Source organism: Podarcis vaucheri (genome assembly GCF_965113315.1).
Source record: "Podarcis vaucheri genome assembly, chromosome: 2".
Lineage (NCBI taxonomy): Eukaryota > Metazoa > Chordata > Lepidosauria > Squamata > Lacertidae > Podarcis > Podarcis vaucheri.
This window is the reverse complement of record NC_138760.1, coordinates 93,792,620-93,812,507: the sequence shown is the minus strand read 5'-3', so window position 1 is coordinate 93,812,507 and position 19,888 is coordinate 93,792,620. Positions and strand designations below refer to the sequence as shown.

Below are 19,888 nucleotides of genomic sequence, written 5' to 3'. Positions count from 1 at the left end.
GTAATTGTTACTGTCAAGTGCCTATTAAATAGGCTACAATCATTGTTCCACATTTAGAGCTCCATTTAAAACTTCTGCCTATAATTTTAAAAATAAACACAAAAAAACCAAAGGACTCTTGTGTTTTTCTGAAGAACTATTTGATTTGGTTTCATAAATCTACTATGAAAATCAGTAAATTCTTCAAGGAAACCTTTATGACAGAAAACAAATATGTGCACAAGAGAATAAATATTACAGTGGTTGGTGTATTCCCCTCTGCCTTGCTGAGTGGGCAAGGTTTCCTCATCAACCACTATGTAGCAGCTGAATGTACGACCCAACATGTGTGATCCATGCCTTGTTGTTGGTGAAACATTTTTTCTAAAAACAACTTAGTAAAATTTTTATTCCCACCCAACAGATGCTTTTAGCCTCTAGATTCTATACACATATACTTGGATGGCAAGTCCTAATGCCATGATTACAACTTGTTAACTGTGCTTAGAATCACAGCTTTAAAAAATAGCCACACATACCTTCCTGTATGCTGTTCTGTAGATGGTTGACAATGGCTGCCAGAATAGTTGACAAGCTCATCACCTGTGCACATTGCGCAAGGCCTAAAGTAAACAGTTCATTCCAGCATGCACGCACGAGGCTTGTATTACAGTCCTGCCTAAAGGTGCAAAGGCAAATAAATATAGTAAGATTTATCAGTATCATTTTTCTGCATAGATTATAATTCTTTTTTGTAACTACTGAACATTAGAAGAAGAAGAGTTTGGATTTGATATCCCGCTTTATCACTACCCGAAGGAGTCTCAAAGTGGCTAACATTCTCCTTTCCCTTTCTCCCCCACAACAAACACTGTGTGAGGTGAGTGGGGCTGAGAGACTTCAGAGAAGTGTGACTGGCCCAAGGTCACCCAGCAGCTGCATGTGGAGGAGCAGAGACGCAAACCCAGTTCCCCAGATTACGGGTCTATCGCTCTTAACCACTATACCACTCTGGCTCTCACACTGGCTCCATTAGGATTTTATTGTAGGTAAGTTTATTTTATGCAACAGTATTACATGCAATGTTTGACTGGCTCGTGTTGCTATGCTGAAAAGAATGGTGGGATTTGTGTTAGCTTGTAGGGGGGCAAATGTTCCCATTCAAAAAACAGTTACAGCTGGAAGAAAAATTGTCCTGAAAAATGGACAATATGGCCGCTGCTTACAAAGTCCCTCGCTTGCTCCCCTCATTCCAAACATTTTTTGAGATCCTACCACCATCTTGGTAGTCTCCATGCTGAATAGCAACACAGAAAATGTAATGTTACATACGAACTTACAGTTAAGAAAAAACCACAGAATCAAGAGAGGGAGAAAAGAAGTCACAGGCAAAATATCTGACAAACAGAATATCAGCAGTTACGCAATACACTACTTCATAGCCTGTGCCAAAATGTTCCCAAGTTCTACAGAAATCTTCAAAACACGATAAAAAGTCAGTAGAATCTTGATTACAGAAAGAAAACTGTAGAACCCTTATTTAAAGATAATGTGCTGGTTACTTTGAACTGCTTAAGCTCCCTCCCACAATAGGCATAAAATAGTCTAGCAAAATACACAATAGGATCTGTGTAAGATTTTCTGATGGTTTAACTGAAATTGATAGCCGCATTAGGATTTCACACTAAACCATGGTTTACACAAGAGGCCGCTAATGTGGTGCCCAGGAGGTCTTCCTTGGTGCCTGAGAAGCTTCTGAGCCCCCACCTCCCGTTCACTGTCCCCTTGGTCATGAGATGGTGAGGGTTGTTACCTCTTCTTCCTTGAAGAGGGCTGAATGAGGAACTTGCATATTTCCACTTCCTCTTTCATCTCTATGAGCTTTCCAAGGTTCAGGTCAATTCTAAAGTGTGCATATAGGTACTTTCTTTCTCGTCTGTGTGTGATTAGGAGGGGTGGCACCCCCAGCACTTGCTCAGAAATCCAAATGTACCCATGGGTATAAAAATATTGGCAACCTTGGATTAGCACAGTGTTCATGAACCTAGCCTCATAGGGATTGCACTTCCCCCTCCTCTCTTTTTTCCAGGTCGTCACTGGAAACCTTTATTTAGCTTTTCCTTCAGTTATGTATATTGCTGCATCTGAATTTGGGGTTGTAGTTTAACAAATAATTAGTTTCAGCAAGCCAGCTTCATAACCCAGAAGCACGTGCACCAATAACAAAATAAGGGTGAAAGGAATATGGGATGTTGGAAAGGCTTTGGGTATGGAGGGGAAATAGAGACTGGGATATATAAGGAGATGGAAAAGATTGAGTTGAGTCTAGTGAGAACTAAGTGGGGACATGGAAGAGTCAGGAGTCTGACAGGTGGAAGAGTGAGGCGCCATTTGATGTGTGATAATTTCATTCTTCACAGCTAGTTTAGATTGAGAAGATCCCTCCAATTCCTTATGTAAAAAATTAAAAAGAAATCATCTGCTCACCCTAGTGCTTGAAAAGCAGGTATGGATCTAGCCCAGTGCATGGAAAGAAAAAGTAAGCGGGATGCTGACTCACAAATGTAATGCACATTCAGATACTCTGGCATTGGGCTTGGCATGGTTAACTGTAAGAGAACAGAAATGTACATGTATAAAAGTCCATTTTCATCAATTCTTTCAAAAATCATTAATAGATGCATTTTGGATACAGAACATGTTCAGAGCCTTTTGTTATGGGACCATAAATATATCATATGCCTTTATGAGTTATAGTGTTAATTCTTTAAACATTCAAACTTTGTAACAGTTTAATCCAGCTATCTTAATACAAAGTCTGCCCCATTAAAATGAGAGCTCAAATGAAGCCACACTTTGTATTCAGAAAGAATTGGTTTGAATTTAAATTAGGGTCTGCAATACAGTTAGGGATAACACTTCAAGACTGTGAATATAGAGTAACTCAGGTACAATGCATAAAACTATTAGCAATTTGAAAAGTCTGAAATTTACACATATATTGTGAATTCATTTTTGTATTTTACAGATGTGTGGCATTTGGTACATAGTCACAAAACTCTTCCATTTTATAGTCAAGTAATGTGTCCTGCTCTCAAATTTTACGAAGCTGGAGAACTTTTTCAATAAAAAAACTTCAGTAGCTGCCAGAAAGCATGTGTGGTCACATGTATTTAATTTACCATTGGGGTTTAAGGGGTAACCCATTGCTCCCTCCTTTATAAGTTGCAATATGGGCATCAGCTGAAGAGATTCCAACGAAATAGTTAACTCTCAAGGAAAACAGACAGCATGGGAAGTGAAGATGATGTTCACTGACTTATTTTTGCTTGTTAAAAGTCGTTGTGGTGTTTTTTTTAGAGCTTCTTGGGATATTTGCCCAAATAAATTAAGGGAACACACACACCTTAAATGTCACATGAGTATCTGTAAGGAGGGGTCCTTCAACTTCAATGATTGGCGTAGACTGATCCCTACTGATTACATGAATGTTCCCACCACCTGTAGGATCCATCCCATCTGCCAGATTCTGAGCTGTTGCTCCATCTGTGGTGTTAAGTGCTTTAGCCAAAGTATCAAATGCACTGCAAAGAAGAGTAAGTCTATTAAAACATAATGTCACTTATACTTCTGTACACAGATACATATGTATCAATAGTGAATTAATTATCTGGCCTGCTTAACATGTCATGCATGGTGAGCCAAACCATAGTTACCAGGGCTGTGCAAATGTGTGGGTTCCCAAAGAGAAACTTGCAGCTGCATTTCTCCTTCCGGGTTTTTTTTATTATTCTTTTGCGGTGCCGAGCTAAACCAAAGGTTGGCTTAATGTGTTGTCTGAATATACGCTCATGGTCAAGCTGTTTCCTCACTACTGAAGAACTATAGTCAAGATTTATTCAGGCAACACAGCAAGCCACAGGTTGGCTTAGCTCAGTGCAGCAATAAAAAAGTCCAGGAAGGAGCAAAGCAGCTGCAAGTTCCTCTTCAGGAGCCCATATAAGAAGAGACAGCTGGATCAGGCCAACGACCCATCTAGTGGGCAAATGCCTGTGGGAAAGAAGGATTCAAGCACAAGAGCATTATCCCTTCCTGTTGCTTCCCAGCAACCAGTTTTCAGAAGCACGACTGCCTCCAGTTTTGGAGGCCAAATATAGCCATCACTGATAGTGGCCATTGATAATCCCTCTCCTCCTGTCTAATTCGTTTTTACAGCCACATAGGTTGGTGGTCATCACTGCCTCCTGGGGAGCGAGTTCCAGAGTTGAACTATGTGCTGCATGAAGAAGTAATTCTTTTAACTGTTCTGAATCTTCCAATGTTCAACTTCATAGGATCCCCACAAGGTTCAAGTGTGTCCTTTTCTGAACCTTTTCCAATTTCACAATACCCTTTTTGAGTCAGCTAGAACGGTACACAGTATTCCAAGTGAGGTCACACCACAGATTTGTATAATGGCATTATGATGTCAGTTTTATTTTTGGTGTGGTCCTGGTAACCCATAGTTTGGCTTACTGTGACATGCGAACCAGGCCACTGAGTACTTATCCTTTCGTCACCAAAATGGCAACTTCTACACACAAAAGAGAGGTATAAGAACTCCAAGGGCTGAATTCCCCACCCCCACTTTCCAGAGAATCCAAGAAAAGACTGAACATTGTTAGTGAATGAAATGAAACAAAATGGCTGGAACTCTGACTAGAAGCATTCCACACTGAAGGTTTTTGTTCTAGGTCACACTTGTATCCATTACAAACTTAAAGAGAGTCTCTGTAGTAGAATCCCATGACTAGAAAACATCAAATTATAAATAGTTTAATAGAAAATCCCTTCACTATCATAGTATCTTCACAGCAGCATTCTGTTATCTTGCTATTTATAATCCATTCCCTGAAATGCTAAACAGAGTAATTAAAGTTATGCAGGTTGATGACAGAATCTAAATATAGAACTTGACAGTGATGCTTTAATATAAGGCATTGCCTATTATCCATAGCCTGGCATGCTGCTGCTCTAGTTTATTCAGTTAACTAACTACATATAATGGCCTGGGAGATAGGTAAGTTTTTAATATGAAGTACCTACCGAGTGATCTCACTTGCAGATTGCTCTTCTTGTGGAATTTCAGAAGTGTCTCCATTATTAAGCGACTCGTTGAGACTGGCAAGTGAAGTTACAACATTTGCTAGCGTCCCCAAGGCACCCTGGCTTGTCTCAGCCTACAAAAGAAATATATATATATATATATATATATATATATATATATATATATGTAAAGAATATGTGTTAAGTAAACTTATTTATTAAAACCAATATGCCACTTTCCCAGCATGGCAATGGAGAGAAAATCAATTTAAAACTACATTGAAAAAGAAAAAAGAAAAAAATAAACAAAATATAAATTGGCTAGTTGATTGAGCCAAGTCTTTTTTCATCATTGCTGGGATATGCTCTACTTCACACAATCATCCTTCAATAGTTTTACTGAGCTGTGCTTCTTGTGAGGAATGATGTATTCATATATATCTGCACAGAAAGCACCTTATTCAAGCAACAACGTATGGACTGTACAGTGAAATCTACGGAAGATACCTTGGAATCTGTAGCCAGGAGAACTGTACCATCTTCTCTTATTAGCGGCTGCTGAATATTCACAAGCATCCCTGAATCAAGAAGGCCAGCTGATCTGTTCAAAAAAAGGGAGCATGAGTAATAATCTATTATTAAAGAACCACACCATTTCCCTTTCAGATAATTAAAAGTAGTGGCATGCCTTTCGGTTTTGATAGATTTCTCTATCAAAGTATCTTCAAATTTGAAAGCAGGATACCTAATCCATGGCACTCCAGATATTGTTAGAAGCCAATTCCTGTCGGCCCCAGCCAGGGATGACTGGAGTTGTCATGCAACAACATCTTGAGGGCCACAGGTTAGTCACCTCTGATTTAAAATGTGAATATTGGCTATTCTCCTATAGACAGGTAAACACTTTAGGACTTGAACCCAGATATCCTGTAAGCAGAACTCCACTCATGCAATGACCACATTGCTGGGAAGGAGTAGAACGATTTTTACCAATTTATCCTCTACCTTGTATGCCACCCCCCCCCCCCGAATGTGGACTAGAAGTTTAGGGGATCTTTCTGGAACAGGGTGAGTGGCTATTTGGGAGGGAGACTGAAGAAGGAAGAGGAAATTCAGTAAAAATCACTTCCCCACTTGCTCCAGCAAGAGCTTTTGCTGGATCACAACGCCTTCTGTGAAAGAAAGAGGCCCTTTCATTTTGCATGATACAACAGAGATGAGCACATGACAAGTCTTTGTCTCAGGGAGTTTACAATATCACAGCCTCATTTCCGCCTGAACAGTACAAATCCTTTGAGGCAAGGTTCTGTCATACATTAAGCTGTACTGTGTCCTTTATAATAAGATTAAGAAGCTATATTTTCTTATTAACATCATGACTTAAGACAGGTAGCATCCAAGTAAGTATGGGAAGTTCCATACTGATACATTATAATAGCATTTGAACTCACAAGAAAGAACCATCTCAAAACTAGGGACTAATTAGAAACCAATTGAGTCACGTTTTAAATGCTATCTTCTATTTCTGTGATTTTGAAAGAGCTCAGAATTACATACACCTCAGTAAGATTCATTTGTCACATACCTAGCCCCATCTTTATCTGCTACAAAAGTTGGGGTTGCTATTAGAGGACTTCTCAAGTCCTTTCTGATATAGATTTTTTCTGTTGAAGCAGCACAGTTCGTTGGCTTCTCACGTTGTACATCAAATGGCTTCCTTTCACTCTGTACAGCTAAATCACATAAAGATACAGAGCTTTAAAAGTAAATCATTCATTCAAAGACTTGTAAAACATGTAAATTCTTAAAGCAAGACTTTAACTTGTGTAGTCTTAGCTCAATTTGGTTCAGTGAAAGTGAATGCTTTGCACCAGTTCCAGTTCTACCCAATAGTTCTATCCAATAGTTCAATCTCAGAAATGTGGAGATGGCTGATTACTGGTGGCACTGTGGTCTAAACCACTGAGCCTCTTGAGCTTGCTGATTGGAAGGTTGGCGGTTCAAATCTGTGCAACGGGGTATACTCCCGTTGCTCTGCCCCAGCTAGCAGTTCTGCCAACCTAGCAGTTCGAAAGCACGCCACTGCAAGCAGATAAATAGGTACCACTGTGGTGGGAAGGTAAACGGCGTTTCCGTGCACTCTGGCACTATGAATCATACCTAAACCAGGACTGGATACCTGCAGACATGGCAGCATTATTAAGCATAATAGATACCTACAAAGCAGCTTCTATTCAGTAAAGAGTGACCTCATTGCTTCTACCATCGTATAACTTTCATGTCCATCCTAGACATTACTCATCACTGTCAAGCCATGCCATCTTACTTAGTAGTGTTCCAATGTTCTGCCTAGTTGTACTGTCAGGCTACTGGATTTCATGCCCTGTGGCTTCTTAACAACATGCCCTGTTGTCAGGGAACTGACATCAGAGGAAAGGGAGGTGGTAGGGCTCCCAAAGACTGGGAGAGAGTCAGCAGCTAAAGCAGGGACAAGGAGGGGGAGCGAGGGGTCTCTGGAGGAGGATCTCAGTAACGCTGAGAGAGACGCAGCAGCACAGGCAGGAAACAGCAGGGGAGAGAAAGGGGTGAGAGATACTTCCAGCGAAAATAGCGGGGAGGTGTCAGAAGCAACTGCAGGGAGACCCTTACTTCGCCGGAAGCTGCCACGTCGTGAGTCCAGGAGACGCGTTTCCGTTAAGGAACTTCTTTGCTGGAAGCGCTTCCGCAGGCAGCCACTGTCAGACTCTACTAGTGACTAGAGCAGACATGTCTGAGGAGCTCTGTCACACACAGAGGTTTGTGGGGTCGCACAAACTCTGAAGGGGCACTATTTTAAGCACAAGCAGCTAATCATCCCCTGACAGCAGTCTGACAGTCTCTGTACGCTGCCTGTGCAGGAGAAAGCATCATGAGCAACCCAGCCGGAGATGGAGCCGGAGGAGCAGGGGGTGGAGCTGGTCCAAGCTTGGAAGAAAGATACCGAGCGTTGGAGGTCCAACTTGCGCTGCAGACGGCGAGGCTCGAGGAGAGAAGGGCTCAGGATGCTGACAAAAAGGGGAGAACCACTCAGTTCCCCAGAAAGGTACCAGGATTGGTGCAGAAGTTTGGGGGGGACCCCAAGGATTACCATGCCTTCAGGACTGAGATGCAATATGCCCTGAATGTGCAGTTTGATGAGTTCCCTGATGAGGAATCGCGAGTTGCTTTCGTAATTGGGCATCTTGAGAAGGGGGCGCGGGACTGGGTTCGACCCCTGATGGCAACGCACAACGATATCCTAAAGGACACTATGAAATTCTTTCGTGCAATGGATATCATGTTTTCCAGCGATATTGAGGAAGGGGTGGTGCGCAGACAGCTAATGGCTTGCAAGCAGGGAAGCAGATCTGTCCGTGAGTACTGGACTGAATTTACCATGCTGATTCACAGATTGGGGTGGGATTTAGCGGCAGCACCAATTCAGATGCTATTTGAAGAAGGTCTTTCTTCAGCTGTGAAGGACGAGCTGGCCAGGAGCCCCAGGGCGGTGTCTATGGATCAGCTGACCAAATCTGCGCTGACCATTGGAGCGCGCCAGGAGGCAAGAGCCTTGGAGAGGCGGGAAGGGAGAGGGGAACGTTGGAAGGAGTTACGCATTCCAGACATTCCTGAGCCAGCTTTCCCGCCGGCAGAGCCGATGGAAATCGGAACAGCCCGCGCGCGCGCAGTTTCAAAGCCCAGTGAGGGGGCGAAGAAGGAGGGAAAGGGAGCCCGGAAATGCTATCTCTGCCAACAGCCAGGCCACTTTGCCAGAGTCTGCCCCCAGAGGAAGGAATGGCAAGGGATGATGGGAGCAGTTGAGGGGGAAGAGCAGGGAGAAACGGAGCAGGTAAAAGCCAACGCCTGGTTGCAAGAGTCAGGGCACTGCAGCCAGGCCAAAGAGCAGTGAAAGTGCCCGTGCCAGAAGCTCCTCGACCTGCTCTAGTGATTGAAGTGTCGCTAGAGCTGCAAAATGGACACCCCCTAAAAATAAAGGCGCTGTTGGACTCAGGCAGCTCCTGCAATTTTATGAGCAAGGAGTTTGCAGCTGAACATCAGATACAGACTATCCCTTTAAGCAACCCCCTGCAGGTGACCACGATCGATGGCAGGGAACTGTTGGGAGGAGGAGTCAGCTTGCAGACCGTCCCAATGATAATGAGGGTGGCAAGGCACACAGAACTGATAGCGTTTAATGTGGCCACCTTGGGAGGCGCTCCCATTATTTTGGGAATGAGCTGGCTAGCCTTACATGATCCGCTGGTGGGCTGGCATCAAAGAGTGGTTTCCTTCGGTTCAGCACATTGCTTAGAACACTGCAGGGGGGAAAAGGGGTCAGCAGGGGCCCAAGCCACCCTAGCAGGGACTGAAGTAATGGAGAAGGGGAAGGTGCCACCACAGTATGCGGATCTCAGCGACGTGTTCAGCGAGAAGGAAGCTGACCAACTACCCCCGCATAGGCCCTTTGATTGCCAGATCAATTTACTCCCTGGAGCACAGCTTCCTGTAGGCAAGTTGTATGCCATGTCAGACAGGGAAATGCAGGAGTTGCGAGCGTTCATTGACAAGAACCTGAAGAGAGGCTTCATCAGAGAGTCCAAGGCAGCGGGGGGTAGCCCAGTGTTTTTGGTGGATAAAAAAAACACGGACAAGCCGAGGCTGGTATGTGACTTTCGGCGCCTAAATGCAGTGACAGAGCCGGCGGCTTTTCCTATGCCCAGGATTGATGATATTTTGACCAGGGTGCGAAAAGGAAAGATTTTTACAAAGCTGGACCTAAGGGGGGCGTACAACCTGATACGTATAAGGAAAGGGGATGAATGGAAGACCACCATGTTCACCCCTTTGGGGGCATTTGAATACCTCGTTATGCCTTTTGGATTACAAACAGGCTCCGCGTGTTTTCAAGCCTTCATGAACCACGTACTGGGGCCTTTGCTCTACAAGAATTGCGTGGCCTTCTTAGATGACGTGTTGGTGTATTCGGAGAATGAGGAGCAACATGTGAGAGACGTCAGAGAAGTGTTGAGCAGGCTGCAAGCCAACAGACTGTGGGTGAAACTGGAGAAGTGTCAGTTTCATACCAAGGAGGTGGAATTCCTGGGGTACCGCTTGTCAGACAAAGGGTTGGCCATGGACCCAGGCAAGGTTCAAGCGGTGCTGGAATGGAAAACACCCAAGACCAAGAAGGATGTGCAGAGGTTCCTAGGGTTTGGAAACTTTTATCGTAAGTTCATTCGAAACTTCGCCCACCTGACGGCGCCCATCACGGACTGTCTCAGCAGTAAAAAGAAGTTTGTTTGGACGGGGGAGGCGGAGCGAGCGTTTGAGGAACTGAAAAGGGCCTTCGCCTCGGATGAACAACTTCTACATGTGGATTTACAAAAAAAGCTGAGGGTCGAAACAGACGCTTCTGACAGAGCCATAGGGGCGGTGCTTCTTCTGCAGCCAGGGAAGGAGGGGTCAGAGTGGCGACCGTGTGCCTTCTTTTCGCGAAAGCTGAACAAATCTGAGAGGAACTACACGGTGTACGACCGGGAACTTCTTGCGATTCATGAGGCCTTCCGGAGATGGAGGCACCTGCTAATTGGTGCACAACAGAAGGTGCAAGTGTGCACGGACCATAAGAATCTAGAGTATTGGAGAACTGCGCGAGTGCTCAACCAACGGCAGTTGAGATAGGCCCAGGAGTTCTCCAAATTTAACTTTGAGATTTGTTACGTACCAGGCCCGGAGAACGTTAGGGCGGACGCTCTCTCACGCAAACCTGAATATTTGGAGGGAGAGGGTGCACCCGAAGAGACCCATGTCATTCCCGAGGACCGCTGGGTGTGTGGGGCGGCATTGGTGGGGCAAAGGGAACTGGTAGAGGGAACGGTGCAGGATGAATACGCCCAGGACAAACTCAGGGGTCTCAGGAGGGAGGGAGACAAACCCGGGGGTTTTGAGGAGAGAGATGGGGCGTTGTACTACAAGGGAGCGTTATACATACCTGAAGGGGAATTGAGGGAAAAGGTACTCAAGCAACTGCACGATAGCCCCACAGCAGGGCATTTTGGGCAACACAAAACCATGTGGCTGGTTACCAGGGAATTCTGGTGGCCCAAGGTCAGGGAAGATGTGCGGGAATATGTGAGAGGGTGTGACCGATGCCAACGAGCCAAGGGGGAGAGGCGGGCACCGGCAGGTTTATTAGAACCACTACCCACGCCGGAAAGGCCATGGGAGGCAGTGGCAATAGATTTCATGACTGATCTGCCCAGGTCCAAAGGGAAAACAGCCATCATGGTTGTGGTAGACCTGTTAACCAAGATGGCCCACTTTATAGCCTGCTCACATGCGGTCACAGCGGAAGAAACCGCTAAATTGTTTGTGGAAAATGTGTTTAGGCTGCATGGCGCCCCCTTGAGGGTGGTTTCTGACCGAGGGAAACAATTTACTTCCAGGTTCTGGAGGAAGCTCATGAGCTTATTGCATGTAGAGGTGAATTTCTCTACTGCCCGTCATCCAGAAACCAACGGGCAGGCGGAAAGAGCTAATGGTGTCCTCCAGCAATATTTGAGGTGTTATGTGAATGACAGAGAGAATGATTGGGTGGAGAAGCTGGCGTTGGCAGAATTTGCCTACAACAATGCAGAGAACGTGTCCACGGGGATGAGCCCTTTTTTGGCTAATCACGGGTGTCATCCCCGAGCCTTCCCAGGGGGGGAAGGGGAGAACTGGAGCGTTCCAGCCGCAGAACAGTTCGTTGAAGAAATGGAAGCGATCCATCGCCAGCTCCAACTTAATTTAAACAGGGCGAAGGAGGAGTATAAGAGGCAGGCAGACAAAACCAGAAGGGAAGGGGAAAGCATTAGGGTGGGGGACCAGGTGTGGCTGTCCACCCAAGGGTTACCATTTAAAGGAGGTTGTAAGAAGTTAAGACCCAAAAGACTGGGCCCATTTGAAGTCACGCAACAGGTCAACCCAGTGGCTTTCAGACTCCGGTTACCGAACCACATGAAGTTGCACCCAGTGTTCCACAGGTCGTTGCTGTCACCGTATATAGGGGACAGAGAGGGGAGGGTCAATAGGGGACCAGCTATGGAGGAAAAAGAACACAGCTACCATGTAGCGGAGATTCTCGATTCCAGGTGGAAGGGAGAGCAAGTAGAGTATTTGGTAATGTGGGAAGGGGAGCCGGAGTCGGAAAACACCTGGGTCAGGGCAGAGGATGTAGATGACGAGGTTTTGATTGAAGCTTTTCATCAGAGATTCCCTCGTAAACCCCAGCCAGTGGCGAGGTTCCGGAGGGAATACTTCGCCACCACCGACGAAGAAGAAGAGTTGGAGGGGTTCTCTGATTCCGAGGTGGAGGAGGATTCAGCGAGTCGGAACGAAGACCGATGGAGGGAAATGTTCGAGACGTCTGAAGATGAAGAGGATTCTTTCCGGGGTTTCAGCTCCTCACCGCCCAGGGGAGAGAGTAGGGGCGGGGGAGAAGGGGGCCCTGGAGGGGAGGTGGATGTCAGGGAACTGACATCAGAGGAAAGGGAGGTGGTAGGGCTCCCAAAGACTGGGAGAGAGTCAGCAGCTAAAGCAGGGACAAGGAGGGGGAGCGAGGGGTCTCTGGAGGAGGATCTCAGTAACGCTGAGAGAGACGCAGCAGCACAGGCAGGAAACAGCAGGGGAGAGAAAGGGGTGAGAGATACTTCCAGCGAAAATAGCGGGGAGGTGTCAGAAGCAACTGCAGGGAGACCCTTACTTCGCCGGAAGCTGCCACGTCGTGAGTCCAGGAGACGCGTTTCCGTTAAGGAACTTCTTTGCTGGAAGCGCTTCCGCAGGCAGCCACTGTCAGACTCTACTAGTGACTAGAGCAGACATGTCTGAGGAGCTCTGTCACACACAGAGGTTTGTGGGGTCGCACAAACTCTGAAGGGGCACTATTTTAAGCACAAGCAGCTAATCATCCCCTGACACCTGTGTTTTCTTATTTCTTATCATACTGCCATTTTTCAAGGTATCTGACCTTTATATACGCCTTTCACTATGAATAGCATCTTAGCTATTTTTGTAATGTAATTGGAATTTTATCAAACCTCAACCACTGCTGCTACATGGTTGAAGTAACAAAAAACATTTTAAGTCATTTAATGCTTATTTCTAACATTCACAATGCAAATGATCCAAAAACTATGGCTTAGAATATAAAACATTAAATAAATGTTGATTTTGGATAATAAAATTTTAAAAAAGAACAATAGAAATTGATTTTACCCACAAGCCTCTAAACTATACTTGACAGAACAGGCTGTTTGTCTATGCATATCTATCACTTGATAGACAAAGAACCACTCTGTGTATTTTAGACTCACATTCCATTTTCATTCCCATCTCAAGGCATTTTTTTAGCCGACAAAACTGGCAGCGATTCCGATGGTGTTTATTGATGATACAGTCCTGGTTGCTACGGCAACTATAGGTCAGATTTTTCCTCACACTCCTTTTAAAGAAGCCTTTGCATCCTTCACAACTGATAGCACCATAGTGACGACCTAAAAAAAGCCAGAAATTAAGAATATACAACTAATGTGACAGGAAGATGGATTTTAGAACTATTTTTATAATATGCAGGGTACTTTGTTCAGATGTTGCTGTGGTTTGCTTTTCAGTTTTTTCACATTTTTAATATGCATTGTATTCCAATCAGAAGAAAATCCTCAAGTATTTGCATGCATTTTCAGGTTTCACACATAGACACACAAGTCTCATGCTATTCTGTTAGTTAGACTGGGGTGTATTTTGTGCTTAAACCCATCAGTGATGTACTAGTATGGTTCTAAAATGGTTACTCATAGCATTTATTTTATTTAGAATATTTCTTATCCAGCTTTTCAGCCTGAAGGCAGACCAACTAACAGCATTCAAAACACAATAAAACAAGGTTTAAAAGTAGAAAACACAGAACAGTTAAATATATGCCAGTGTAGGGCCAGGTTAACTCATAATCTAAATCATGGGCAAATGAAACACATCAGACTCAGTACCAAGTGGATCAGAGCACCACAGCTATAAGCCCAATCTCCTTGCCAGGGTGGAAGACTTGAAAAGGGGCCTCTGAGGATGATCGTAACATTGAGGCAGATTCATGTGGGAGAAACAGGTCCTTAAAGTACCCTGGTCCCACATTTGAGGCATTTATAGTTAATAAGCTGTGGGTTTCTTGTAAGCAAAAAGTCTTCACCATATAACCTTAAAGGTTACATCAATATTTTCAACTGTGACCAGAAACAGATCAGGGCTTTAAGAATGGCATGATGTATGCTGCATTTGTCTGGCTCCTAGTCAGCAATTTAGCCATTGAATTTTGTGCAAGAGGGGCTGACATGGCAGGAAGGGGCCACAGCGCCCCTTGATGGCAGCAACCCTAAAGGGTGGGGCAGAGTGGTGGTCAGGTTGGGGCTGCACAGGTGCACTGATACATCCAAGCGGTCTTGACCTTGCCAATGACCTTTCACCCCTGTCTAGGTAAAGAACAGTGATGCTGCTGCTGGCTGAGTGCCTGCACCATGTTGGCCGCTCCTGATTTTGTGTCAGCATTAGGGGTCCTCATGTTGCATGGCACAAATTAACCATTAATAAGAGAAAACTTCTCTTAGGGGGGTAATGCTGTTTGGCATGAGTTTTTGGTGCTGTTTCTTCAAACAATGTCCCTCCTATGATTGTTAGGCAGCAATGAGTTGACTAAAACAAGGTGGACAGCTGAAGTGGAATTAATGCTGAATTCTGCATTAAAAAATGAAAACTTAGCCCTATGCCAGATTTTGAATTTATGTATCTACCCACAGATATTCAGAAAGCAGAAAATGCTATCTATGCTTTCATTCAGCTCAGGAAACAAGAATGGCCTTGTTATTGTGTTTCTGTTGCTAACTGGTGTGATGTACGTAGGAGCGTCAAAATATTAGAATTTGAAGTTAAAGTAGTAGAGGAGACTATATTTGGAGTAATCCCCAGGCTTACCCTGATGGTGATAAATACTGTATTTTCTGAGGGTTGTATATTTGGATTGTAAGCTTGAGTTGTGCTTGCATAAGGATCAAGATGTATAACAGCTCTTAGGGGTTGATGTTAAACTTCCATCTGTTGTGAAGTTGCTATGCCAGGCACACCCAAATGTGGTCAGGCAATTCATGTCATCAATCAGAAGCTTCCTCAACACCACCTATGACATGTAGCAGCTTATTCTTCTCCAGGCCCTCATAATATTGCTACTTACTCTCAGGAGAAAGTGGAATAGAACTATACTCTGCTGGGCAATATCTAGCTTGAGCTGTTTTGCCAGAACAATGTTCTAGAATCAAATTCATCTGTTTAATAATCCACAAGTGCCATTTTTTGACATCAGTGAGCACAGTCAATTTCTTGCACCGCATCTAATAATTCTCCTACAGAACATACCTGATGCCTTGTCTCCACAGACAACACAATATTCTACTACTTGGGGTCGCTGGACATCAGTTTTAGCCAACAAACGTTCCACAGAGGCAGAGTCAGTCACAATCTAAAATGAAATATTTAGAAGGCTTACAGTGCCACTCTCCATTTCAAATTAAATGAAAAAGGAGCTGCCTAAATATTTTAAACATAGTTGTATCAGAAGAAGTCTCATTCAAGTTAACATAGAAGAAAAGTGAAAGTAATGACACGATTTTAGGTACTTTGCAAAGAAAGAAAGAAAGAAAGGGGGGACGTATGGAGACTCTGGAAAGGGAGATATTCCATGCAGAAGTAGCAGCAGTGAGTAAGTAACAAAAATGCAGAAAAAATGAGATTTGAAAAATAATGAAATGGATAAATATGAATACAGTGAGAAAAAAGGGTGGAAAGATACAGAGGTTCAGGCGTGGTTTGAAGACAATGTGATAAACCTTATATTGGATTAACAACAGGCCAATGGAAAGAGAAAAATCACATTAGTGGCAGCTCCACAACTAAATGTTTTCTGGCTAGCATCATATGGCAGGCTTGCTGCATACATCCCTAATCAAGCCAAAAGTCTTGCAGACTAGCATGCCCTTAAGGCAATCTTCTGGAGGCAATTTTTATAACTCCATTCTATATCTTATTGCCATCTCCTTCTGGAGAGCTGTTGAATTGGTGTTTGGAGTGACTAGCCTGAAATTAAATCTGGACAAGGCAGAGGTACTATCAGCCAGTAGGCCTACTAGAATAGGGATAAAATATCAGTCTATTATGGACAGGATGCACTCCTCTTAAGATCAGGCCTAGGAGTACTTCTGGATCTGGTCTTGTTACAATATGTTCAAGTGGCCTGCAGTACTTTTGTGTGCAGCTTCAGCTGGTGTGCCAGCTCTGCCCATTACTACCATTGGTCCAACCTGCATTAGTCATATATTGACTGGACTACTGTAGTCAGACCTACCATTGGTCCAACATGCATTAGTCGCATATTGACTGGACTACTGTAACATGCTCTATGTGGAGCTACCCTTGAAAAATTCCATTCAATTCAATTGGTGCTGAATGCTGCCAATAAAAATTTCATGGGGCAAACTGGTGTCTTACTGTATCAGCTGCCCTGGCTGCCCCTTCATTTCTGAGTGCAATTCAAGGTGCCAGTTATTCTTAAAGCTCTAAACAGTTTAGAATCAAACTACCCACTCTTCCCATGTGAATTACCCTATCCTTTAAGACCAGCTGTTCTGTGACAATGTACAAGAGTTTTCTCTGTGGCAGCATCTGAAACTCCCTGCCCCAAAATAACATCCTATTGGCATTCTGCCAGTATTTTGAAGATGTCTTTTCAAACCTTTGACTTGCTTGTTACTTAATTTAATTTATTTATTTATTGTTCTGGCTCTCATTGCTCTTGTTCTCTCAAGCTGCTTTTTGTCTTAGTTTTTTGGTAACCTGTTTTAATTATGGTTTGTTTTATTATTGTGTTTGTTTTTATATTTTGTTAGCCACTTTGAGTGAAGAAGCAGGATATAAATTATTGTATTAGTAAGTAAATAACCCTGCGAGGAGCTGATCAGTAGCCACCTCAACTGTGGCAGCACTTACATTTTTTTTCAGATAAAACAAGCAATCCTTCAACAGTAAATCATTTTAGATGAATCAGATTGTAACAAGACATGTTATAACTGACCATAAAGCATATCCATTGAATCAGTATATATAACAATCCAGGAAAAACTATATATACCTTCTGCCACATATAACACATAACTCATTCTCAGAAACAATTATTTTTGTTTAGCATTCATATTTATTTATTGTTGTGAATATGATTTCTTTTGTTTCACGTGTACATCTTACACTCACTGCATATATCATCCCATGAAACAAACATTTTATTTTTAATAAGCTATGTAATGTTTCCTTTGCTTAATGGCTGACACATATACCCTTATTTAATTGCTGTGTTTACCTGTATTCTGCCTGGCACAATGTTATCTGTGGTGGTAAAGATAAGTTGCTTGGTATTAGAAGCCTCAGGTGCAGCCAATATCACTTTCCCTGTTCCTGTTCCGTCTGGACTAGCCAATATAAACTGCTGCTTTGGGGAGACTGATGAGTCCACTGCTGTTACTATTTGGATTTTCTGCCCTGTTTGCTGATCTGTGACAATCTATAACAAAAATGGAAATATTTTATCATGTGAGATTTAACAATTTAGTAGAATCATATTTTATAACATCATAAAGTGTTGTTTCCCCTCCACTGCTAGGTTATATGCACAGTTTAGCCACAAAAGGGTATAGAAGAAGTAAAAAATTTTATGTACATGTTATGTGTGTGACAACTCAGAATGCAAATCAGTATGGAATATGAATTGGCTACATCCAATTGGTGCATTTGCACAAGTGCAAAGACTTCTGATCCAGGAAGAAGTGGATCAGTAGAAGAGACTATTTTTGTATGTTTTCTCTCCCCACTACAGCCCACAATTCCCCCTGAAATTTTGTTTTGAAGGGTCCCAAAACAGGGTTTTCTTTTGAGGGAGGGGGATGCTGGACTGCAATAGAGGGGAGGAGACTGGCCTCCTCATCTCCATTAGCAGATGCCTCCTTTGGAACAACAGTGCTACAAGGACCAACTGGATTCCACCCATTGCACACACCATCCACAGTGCACAAATAAGCAAGAATAATTTCTTTGGCGAGATGTAAACATAAAATACAGTTCCAATAATGAAACAAAACCTGGCAGTAGTTAATTAATAATTATTAGTAATAATACTGCCTTCTTACTAAGGATGAAACTGAACACATAGAAGAAAGATCTAGGACCAAGTGACATGGATGGCAAGAAAGCTGCTGCAGTGCCTGCAACATCTGTGCCATGCTTGTCTTTCTGCCTGAGAATGTGCAAAACTACACCTGAACCAAGAAAACTCACACCTGCAGAGATACTGTAACTCATACTTGAGTTGTTGGGCAAGATGAGGAATTTCTTGATAGAGCAGAATGGACTGTCCTGGAACAGTAATGCAGTGAGGGGTGCCCCTGGGAAGTGAGAAGACTGTCCAGTGCATAAGACAAACGACTGAAGGAATAGGACATACAGAAGCAGGACTGTCAGAAGCCATGCTCTGTCACTGGAGCTGCAAAACTGATTACATGCCCCCATCTTGGACACTGATTCTGGACCAGAGGAGCAAGGACAACAGTTGAAGACCTCAGTACTTAAGGTAGCTATGTAAGGTACAATGTACAGAAGAATTCCTGTCACTCCTCAGATGAGGAAGAGAGATGTAATGGTGATTCCCTACTGAAGGGGACTGAGATAGTAGTGTGCGGAGCTAACAGGAGGTGTGCTGTCTTTCAGATGCAAAGTTTCACGATGCGACAGAGACGTCTTATAAAGCCTACTGACCTCAACCCTTTCCTGATGACTCATGGGGGTACAAACAATACTGCTAGTATCAACACACCCTTGATGTATAACAAGGGACTATGAGACTCTGGGTAGCTGACGGGCCTTGGGGCTCAGGTGTTTTTTCTGGTTTTCCTTCCTGCTGAAGGTTGTGGCCCAGTAAGAGAAAGAAAAAAAACTGGAAGTAAACCACTGGCTGCACATGTGGTGTAATCAGAAAAGGTTTGAATTCTTGTACCACGGTCTCCACTTTGTTGAAGGAGGACTTCTGGCAAGAAATGGATTGCACCTTATGGTGGTTGGCAAGAATGTGCTTGCTAAGAATCTTGTGAATCTGATCAGGAGAGATTTAAACTAAAACTTGAGGGGGAGGGAGACAATAGTACAGACGACAGGAGAACAGCTGGTACTGGGGATAGCAGCTTCACTGATGCACAGGAAACTGAGGTGGTGCTATAGCAACCTATCAAAGGGCAGGAAACTATAAGAAGAAAACAGCTGGAGGGAATGACACATGGCTTCACTTGTCTCTAGACTACTGCACAGAGAATGGGAAGCAAGGTGAATTTGAGCTCTTAATACAGGATGGCAAATATGAGCTAATAAACATTACTGAAACCTAGTGGGATGAGACACTTGGCTGGAATGCAGAAATTGAGGGGTATAACCTATTCAAAAGGAATAGACCAAATAGGAAGGGGTGAGGGGTAGCATTTGTGTAGTGTACGCTTGTGAAGAAATCCATGACTTGGCACGTGCAAGGCGGATTGAGAGCATTTGGGTAAAAAATGTAGGGGCGGGGAAACAACAATAGTGACATAACTGTTAAAGACCTCAAAGCTAAACTGAAGACATTTGACAGAGTCCCCCATGATATTCTTGTGGAGAAGCTGATAAAATGTGGGCTGGACAAGATTACTGTTAG

The 19,888-nt window shown here is 43.6% G+C and overlaps 1 protein-coding gene across 8 annotated transcripts in view; it reads right to left on the bottom strand.

The window, feature by feature from the left end:
* The window catches only part of NR2C2 (nuclear receptor subfamily 2 group C member 2), a 50,321-nt gene that overhangs the window by 12,688 nt on the left and 17,745 nt on the right, over positions 1-19,888 (bottom strand). For 7 of the 8 annotated variants that reach the window (XM_082209768.1, XM_082209771.1, XM_082209769.1 and 4 more), the window contains 9 exons: positions 17,516-17,716; positions 15,523-15,625; positions 13,437-13,616; positions 6,650-6,797; positions 5,572-5,665; positions 5,065-5,198; positions 3,386-3,563; positions 2,467-2,588; positions 519-658 (listed from right to left, as the gene is read on the bottom strand). In XM_082209768.1, the coding sequence (XP_082065894.1) occupies positions 519-658; positions 2,467-2,588; positions 3,386-3,563; positions 5,065-5,198; positions 5,572-5,665; positions 6,650-6,797; positions 13,437-13,616; positions 15,523-15,625; positions 17,516-17,716 (1,300 nt within the window). The remainder of the gene's footprint in view (positions 1-518; positions 659-2,466; positions 2,589-3,385; positions 3,564-5,064; positions 5,199-5,571; positions 5,666-6,649; positions 6,798-13,436; positions 13,617-15,522; positions 15,626-17,515; positions 17,717-19,888) is intronic. The other variant, XM_082209772.1, reaches the window with a different exon arrangement.